The 8,889-nt window shown below is 49.8% G+C and overlaps 1 protein-coding gene across 1 annotated transcript in view; it reads right to left on the reverse strand.

The window, feature by feature from the left end:
- GIPC2 (GIPC PDZ domain containing family member 2) overlaps positions 1-4,955 on the reverse strand; it is an 87,306-nt gene extending 82,351 nt beyond the window's left edge. Inside the window, 2 exon segments of the mRNA XM_025417892.3 lie at positions 4,678-4,836; positions 4,839-4,955. Of these exon segments, the coding sequence (XP_025273677.3) occupies positions 4,678-4,836; positions 4,839-4,940 (261 nt within the window). The 5' untranslated portion in view covers positions 4,941-4,955.
- Positions 4,956-8,889: the final 3,934 nt, after the last annotated feature.

The raw sequence follows: 8,889 nt of genomic DNA on the forward strand, positions 1-8,889 counted from the left end.
AGACAGATCGACAGGTAGAAATATAGATACATATGAACAAATGCAACGAACTCAAAGGAAATAATTTCTGAAATCTATAAAGAAACTGAGCTTTCAGTTCCTGGGCATGTAAAGTATGTAACTACAAAATTGATTTCCTTAAAAGCGTGTTTGAATTACCTTTTTCTACAATCTTTCCACACAATAAAGAAAACATGTCATGCCACAAACTACTGCCAAACAATCACAGTGGTCAAATACTCAAAATGCCCCTTCAACAAATTTTATGACCAAAGCTCAAGAGTTTAACGACCAACTCCTTTAGATAACCTGAATATTTTAAAAGATAGTATTAAACGTTTTGTAAAAGTGTCCCTGCATTTATAGAAGTTAACTGCTCTTTTAAGCAAGATTTACTTTTTTCTTTTTACTGCTCATTTAGCTGTTTAGAAAAAAAATATCAGCTCAAAGAGATTTCTGCATAATTGGCCATCTGTTTCAAGGTAATGATCACAGACTGCACCCTGAAAGTGATTCACAGCTTAGATTCATAGTTTCCTTAGCTTCCTCCTTCAGGGACCTTGAAATACGTGAAATCCAAATTAGAATCACCACAGTATTTTTTCTTTTTTTTTCTTTCTTCTTTCTTTTTTTTTTTTTAACCACAGTATTTTTTTGAGGCAATATTTCTGTGGTGGGGTCTGAGGCTTTCATTGAAAAGACCCTGTTTAAAAAAAAAAAAAAGTTTTTCTGGGTTTGTATTTGAAGTTTGAATGCAGTTACCAAGAACCTCTTAGCTGCTATGTAATGGCCATGGAACCAGGAACCCTGTATTCAAATCCTGTCTCTGCCCAATTCCAGCTCAGTGACCCTGAGCAAGCTGCTTAACTTCTCAGAGCCTCACTTAGCTTTATAAAATGAAAAGAACCCTTACCTAAGTGCTCCGGTGAGGCTGGAACACCGCGCTAGATGGACTGACTTACATGCCCAGCACAGCCATGGGCACATTATGAGCTCCCACTAAATCTGCCACACCTGAAATCAGGTCAGGCCAAGTCCTTCCCTCCCCCTCCCCTTAGTAAAGGAAGTTCAACTCTTCATGCTGAGCTATTTATAACCTTTATAGCCACCTCTCTATAAAAAAAAAAAGGCAGGGCTTCTGAGCTAACGATCTATTGAACCTATTAAGGGAGAGGATGGGATTTTTCTTTTGCTCCCACTGACAGCTCACAATTCCCTTTGCTGGGCGAGTGAGACTAGAAATGGGATCTCACCACAGTGCATTTTAATAAGTTACTTGTTTCAAAATTAACTACTGAGATACTCAGGACATACTCTACTATGATGACCAATACTTTATCCTGGATATACTTAACTATTTTTTTTAAAGATTTTATTTATTTATTCATGAGAGACACAGAGGCAGAGACACAGGCAGAGAGAGAAGCAGGCTCCCTGCGGGGAGCCCGATTCGAGACTCGATCCCAGGACCCCGGGGATCACCACCTGAGCTAAAGGCAGCCGCTCAACCACTGAGCCACCCAGGAGTCCCAACTATTCTTAATCCAAAGAGAAAACTCACATTAATGTTGGGTATATGCATAAGTAAACAGATATATATGTTTGGAGTTATAAAAAATACATGAACCTTGATACAGCAGGATTATGTTATCTTGGAATTTCTATCTCCTAATTCAGTGTGTTGGAAACTGAAAACACTGACAATGGCTGCCAAAGGTATCACAGACACCCTGGAAAACTTGGGAAGCAACACAAAATAGAAGTTCATGGAATTTGGAGTCAGGGAAAGCAAAAAAATACATAAATAAATAAACAAATACACCTGGGTTTAAACCAGGCTCTGCTACTCACTATGTAATTTTGAAAAGTTTGTGAACCTCAAAGCCCATTTCCTCTCTGAAGCAGTGATATCAATAATATTTTTTCAGGAATTAAGTGGATTGAATAAAGTCCCACACGCCATGGCTTCAGAATGAGGAAAGCTATTAATGCAAAGCATCTAAATCTGGAGCCGTTGGTTACAGGAGAAACATTTCAAGTTGTCAGTTAAGTATGCTAACAAACTCCCTTAGCTTAGAAACCAGAAGATCCAAGTTTAAATAACATCCCAGATTTTTTCTTGCTAGTTATGTGACCTTGGCCAAGGCCCAATCCCTTTGTGCCTCAGCTCCTCACTTAACTGTTAGATATTAGTAATACAAGTTACAATTTGTGAGGCAGGACCATGTACCATGCAATCTGATAAGTTTATATATGAACTCCAGTCTTCACAACCCTTCAAGGTAGATGTTCTCGTCTGGGTTCGTTTTTGTTTTGTTTTGTTTTGTTTGTTTCTTGAAGATTTGTATTTTCATGGAAAACCCACATCCAATATGGGTCTCGAACTCGCCACCCTGAAATCAAGAGTCACAGGCTCTACCAACTGAGCCAGCCAGGCACCCCCTTTCTTGTCCGTTTTATATTTGTCTGAAAATGAGGGAAGTTAAACTTGTTCAAGACCCCACAGCCAGTGGGTAGAACCTGGACTCCCATCCAGGCTTAAGCGTCTCCAAATGCTTTCCTTAGGTCCCCAATGAACTACACACCACCTGCCTCTCCTAGAGGAAAGGACGTTATTCCTGTGAAAGTGCTTTTTGAATCGAAACGTCCATATGAACGCGAATTATTGTTACTTCTCTAGGTCAATATAAATAATTCACAAAATGCGGTTGTGCTTTGCTCCTCAGTGCCTGGGAACCCTGAAAGAACAAAAGGTTACGCTTCAGGCTCTCGTTCATCTCCCCTTGGAATTTTGCCGTGACCTCAATTTTACTTGAACAGGCCTGAAAAACAACATTAAAGATCAGAAACCCAAAGGCAGCTCTGTGCCCTCCCCGCAGTCCAGGGCAGCATCTCCTGCTTTTCCTTGAAAGGTGGACAAAATATTTCCTCGGGCCAACTTCTCTTAGGCTGGCAGGTCGCGGGGGGAAAGCGTAGATGGAGCAGCCCCATAAACAGCCATAAAACTAGCGCTTTCCAGACCGCACCGCGCAGGCACGCAGGCAGCCAATCTAATGAGAAGTTCAGCCCCTTTTGACAGGAAAGGGGGTAAAACTCAGAGCCGATTTTCCCCCTGAAAGTTTTGTCAGCGAATCCCACGGTGCTAGCTCTACCTCTCTCCAGTCTTAGTCCTGCCCCCGCGGTGTAGACAACTTCCCGGGAACTCAACCAAAGGGATGCTGGAGCTCGGCGCGGACAAGCCACCTGCGGGGCTACGGACTCGGACTCCGCGATCCCGGCCTAAATCCCGGAGATGCTCGCCCCCCACCCCCCCAACCCCCCGCTGAGGAGGGAGAGTAAAGTCCAGGAGAAGTGGCGGCTGCTACGAGCCCCGCCGGGTCCCCACTCCCGGGAGGCGCTCCGGCCCGGAAGGCACACGCGTGTGCAGGAGGAAGAAAGGCCGCCCCCGGCTCCCCGGAGGACAGGCCCAGGGAACGCGGCTCCCGGTCCCGGGCTCAGCCTTCCGCTCCCCCGAGGCCTCCCGCTCCCCCCGGGCGCCGTGGGCGGGCTCCGCGCGCCAGCACCCCTGCGCCTCGGCCCGTGGTAGCGCCGCCCGTGGGAGAGGAGGGGGGCGCGCCAGAGGGGAGGGGAGGAGGGGGGGGAGGGGGGGAGCGGGCACGGAGGGGAGAGGAGGGAGGGGAAAGGAGGGGAGGGGAGACGAGGGAGAGGAGGGGAGGGAGGGGAGGGGAGGCAGGGGAGAGAGAGGAGGGGGGAGGGGAGGGGGCGCCGGGAAGAGGGGGCCGGGAGGGGAGAGGAGGGAAGGGGAGGGAGGGGAGGGGAGGGGGCGCGGGCACGAAGGGGCGCGCGTCGAAGCGAAGGGGAACGGAGGGGTGCGCATGGGGGGAGGGGGCACGGGAACGGAGGGGCGCGAGCCGGAGGGGAGGGGAGGGGAGAGGAGGGGAGGCAGGGGAGGGAGAGGAGGGGGGAGGGGAGGGAGGGAGAGAGGAGGGGAGGGGAGAGGAAAGGAGAGGGGGAGGGGGAGAGTAGGGGAGGGAGGGGAGAGGAAAGGAGAGGGGGAGGGGGGAGAGTAGGGGAGGCAGGGGAGAGAGAGGAGGGGGAGGGGAGGGAGGGGGAGAGGAGGGAAGGAAGAGGAGAGGAGGGAGAGAGGAGGGGAGGGGAGAGGAAAGGAGAGGGGGAGGGGGAGAGTAGGGGAGGGAGGGGAGGCAGGGGAGAGAGAGGAGGGGAGGGGGCGCGGGGTGGGGGTGCCGGGAGGGGAGGAGAGAGGAGGGGAGGGAGAGGAGACGAGCGAGAGGGGAGAGAAGGGGAGGGGAAGGAGAGGAGGGAGGGGAGGGGGGGAGAGGAGGGGAGGGGAGAGGAAGGGAGGAGGGGAGAGGAGGGGGCCCCGGGAGGGGAAGGGAGAAGAGGGGAGAGAGAGGAGGGGAGGGGAGGGAGAGGAGGGGAGAGAGAGGAGGGGAGGGAGGGGAGGGGGTGCGGGGAGGGGGCGCCGGGAGGGGAGAGGAGGGGAGGGGAGGGAGAGGAGGGGAGGGGAGAGAAGGGGAAGGGGCGCGGGCACGGAGGGGAGAGCAGGGGAGTGGAGGGGAGGGAGGGAGGGGGCGCGGGCACGGAGGGGCGCGCGCCGGAGGGGAGGGGAGGGGCGGGAGGGGCGCGCGGGGCTGGGGCGGCGCACCTGGCGCTCACCTCGGCGGCGGCGATGTCGAACACGGCGGCGATCTTGGCGTAGAGCTCCTGGATGTTGGCGAAGTCCTCCACGCGGCCCGTGGGGCTGCCGTGGGCCAGCTGCGTGTGGAAGACCAGCCTGCGCGGGGCGGCCGGGGGCGCCGGGGGGGCGGGGGGGCCGAGGGGCCGCCGCCGCCGCCCGCGCCCACCGGCTCGACCTTCACGAGCCGGGCGGCCTCCTTGGGCTTATTGCCCCGCAGCCTCCGCCGCAGCCCCAGGGGCATCTCGCCGGGCCGAGGGGGCCACCTGCGCGCCCGCCGCCGCCTCTGCCGCTGCCGCCGCGGACTTTGCGCTGGGCCGGGGCTCGGGCAGGTGACAGCCGCCGCTCGGCCAATGGAGAGGTGCCCCCCCCCCCCCCCCCCCCCCCCCCCGGGAGCGGCACCTGCAGCGCCGCGGCCACCTGCCTCCGGGAGCGCGGCGGGGCGGGAGGCTGGGCCCGTTCCAGCCTCCAGCTCCCGGGCTCCCCTCCCCACTTTTTTTTTTTTTTAATGGCCCGATTTCCGTCGGAGCCCTGAGATGCTGAAGCTGCCGAACCACACGTCTTCGAATCCAAGCACCCCGGCCCCTCCGGTGCTTTTCACGCGCCGAGGAAGGCGCCCCGGGGCCGGGCCCTGGGGACGGGATCCAAGGGGAGGCCCGGGGCTCGGCCTCCCCGCGGCGCGCAGGGCCCCGTTGGAAGGGGAAGGGGAAGGGGCTGGTGCGCGCTCAGGCCACAGCCAAACGCTCTAAGCCTCGGGGACCCTGCTTACTTCGTCCCTGGGCACTGTTGGCCCCCGGAGGCTCAGTGCTCTCCCCAAGTCCTGCGCGCCACCCGCGCCCACCTGGGCCCCTGCCGGGGACTCTCCTGCCCCTTAACCTACGGAGCAGATTGAAGCCCTTCTGTGCCAGGTGTCAGTTCCCCCCAATTCCCCGCCCCTCCGAGTAACTCCACTCCCCTCTGGTCTCCAAACTCCTAAGAAATCTCTTCCTTATATTTTTGACCCTTGCACTTGATCTCTGCGCCCTTCTGCGAACTTTTTTTTTTTTTTCCAATTCCAGTATAATTAACGTATAGTGTTATGTGTCAGGTACAACATGGTGATTGAACGACTCTTAGGATCTCTATTTCTAAGCTACTTGCTAAGTCCTGTCCTGCTCTCCATTCTGTGCCACTCACTGGTGGTCGGAAGCCCAAGTCCTTTCCACGGTTTCCAAGGCCTACCTTTGCAGTAGCCTGGAGCTAGCTACATCCTCACAACAAAGCAAAAATAATCTCGACTGCTAGGTTGCTTTTCCTCACTTTCCCCTTAGCTCTTAAGACTGCCCGTGATCAGACTTTGCCCCCACACGCCACTGAAATTGCTTGTACTCTGATCACTTCTTAAACATCAGATATGATTAACTCTTTTCAATCTTTATCTTACTTGACCTTTTAGAGTATCGACTGCACATTGACCATCTTATTCTTAAAACATGCCTCTGTTTTGACTTACCTCTCACGCTCCTTGCTAACTGCTACTTTCCAGGAACTGTTTGCTCTAAGGCTGTTATTTTTCTTGGCCATCTTTTTTTACTCTCCGTGCTTTCCCTGAATGACCACATCTGTTCTCTTGGTTTCATAGATATTGTTGACCTCCAAATTTATATCTGCAGCTCAGTCTACCACAAAGGGAAGCAGGAGCCTCAAAGTGGGATTTTACAAACTCATCCTTTAACTCAAAGCATCTTTTTTTTTAACTCTTGATTTCAGAAAATAGGATAATGTACTCAGTAACACAAACCAGACATCCTTGACTCATCACACCAAACTTTTTTTCCTTTTCCCCCATTCTCACATCAGTTCAGTTCTGAAAATCCATGTTTCTCAAATTAAGGTTAGCAGATGTCCTGAAGGAGAGAGGGGATCTATTAATTCTTTAGGTTAATTTTAATATTTTTGTTTTATGTTTTGTTCTATGGCTGAAAATTTAGTATAAACATATTCCAGTTCATGTGGGCTTTAGAAATTAATATAAACGTAGTCTATTTCATACTCCCTGAAAATGGAATATTGCTACATGATCTCAGGACCTGAATTTGCCTCTGTGTTTATGATTGCTATAGCAACAAATAATATTACTTTCTTTTATGCTGGGAAAAGAGTGGAGAAAACCTAGTGTGTAAGGATGCATTCCCATCAAGTGAAAACCAAATAACTTCGTAATATGTTGTATGAATAGAGAGCTCACGGAAGTTTGATTAAAGAAAAGTAGGAAGAGAAGTGAGTCACCATGGGATATATGGCCAGTCCATTCTCCATATCCAAGCACTGTGTGGGAAAACAAGAGGGTGTGATATTAAGAAAAGCTTCACAGAATGCTTTTAAGCCATTTCAAATAAAATATCAAGCAGAGCAAAAGTGTTGGATAGGAAGGTTGGGTTCTACAGCCTTTGAGTTCCCTTTAATTTCTAAATCCATCTTTGCCTAGAAAGAGGCCTACATTAACTTCACCTTCATGTAGAATCTCACTTAAGGAACCAGCTATATTAGCCAGAGTCCCAGGAGAAAACAGATGGTACACTCAAATTAAGAATATTTGGTGATGGTATGACAAAGGGACTGTGCAGGTGGTGGTCAAGATATACTCATGACACATAGTATTGTATCCCAGGGCCATTTCTATCCCAAAGTCCAAAGTGGTGAGGAATGAAAAAGTTCCATAGACAAAAACATCTTGAGAGGACCTGTGACATTTGTTTGAAGGAAGCCTCTAAACAGAGGCAATCTAGAAGAAAAACAGCTGAGGAAATGAATAGCCCGACCCAGTATCCTTAGATCAGTGCTCCAGCCCTCCTTCAGTTGCACAAAACCATACAAGGTACGGAGTCCACAGAGTCAAGGAGCCATGGCCACCTAGAACTCACCCTGTCCCTTGTGGACCATGCTCTGGATACCCAGGATCCTGGATTTCTCTGCCAAAGTGGCCCCAAGGCTCCTTGCAGGAACTATGTAGGCTTTCCTAGGGTACAGGCAGTCCTCATTGCTGGTGGGCAACAACTCTTGCCTGAGGATAGTCAAGGAGCAGCTCTTTGCTGAGAAAAGTCAGTGGGAGGAGGCAAAACTAGGTAAGAATATAATAGGTAGCCTGCAGGCAGAGACCTGTTTCTCCCCACGTTCCTACTTTCTAGTATAGAACTCTGATGAACGAGGAACTCTAAATTTATACTTCACCTTTCAAATCATTATGAAAATATATTGATTAAAATAGATGGACAATGGGATGCCTGGGTGGTGCAGTCAGTTAAGTGTCCAACTCTTGGTTTCAGCCCAGGTCATGATCTCAGGGTCACGGGATTGAGCCCCACATAGGGCTCCACACTCAGCATGGAGTCTGCTTGAGATTCTCTCTCCCTCTCCCTGCCCTTTCTTATTGTGCTCACTCTCTCTAAAATAAATAAGTAGATCTTTTTTAAAAAATAAAAGGATAGAACATATATTATTTGGCAATTTGTTTTTTAAGCAATTAGTTTTCAATGATTAAGACATAGTATCCTGGCCTCCATTTATACTCTTGCCCTAGGCCCCACATATGTGCCTTCCCTGACCTCATTCTCCTCCTTCCTTCAGATCACCTTTTCAGGGTCAACACTAAACCAGATCCCAGAGGGAAAAAAGACTCTGTTGATAGGCCTAGGCTGCAAATGCCACCAGGAAAAACTAAAAAAGATAAAAGCCAATCTCAAGAGACTGGCACTTCAGCCCACCTAATCCCTCATTTTCCTGAATTCCTAAAGTACAATCTAATGTTCTAGAAATAGTTCTTTACAGGGGAGTTTTATATTTGCATATATGCTTTTTCACATATGGTAAATTGTCTACCTACCACACAGTTCCTTGATGGTAGAAACCATGTTTCATATTCCTCTTTAGTATCCTCTCCAGATTCTTACATATTGTTATGTATATAATAGATATGAGTAAATATGACTGATAAAAGAAATTGACCTTTCTTACTACCTAAAATAAATGAATTAACTTCAATTACTCAATTGTATAAAGTCTGCGCTTTACAGCTAGGCTTACCGTTCAACCCAGGGTATTGATCAAGGTATTTCCACTCAGTAGCACTTGGCATTTCTCACAGCTTGAAAGTATCAACTATAAAATCAAATATGAATGAGTCATTAAAAAATTCTAAGATTAAATTAATGCAA

This window comes from Canis lupus, chromosome 6 (genome assembly GCF_003254725.2).
Source record: "Canis lupus dingo isolate Sandy chromosome 6, ASM325472v2, whole genome shotgun sequence".
Classification (NCBI taxonomy): Eukaryota; Metazoa; Chordata; class Mammalia; order Carnivora; family Canidae; genus Canis; species Canis lupus.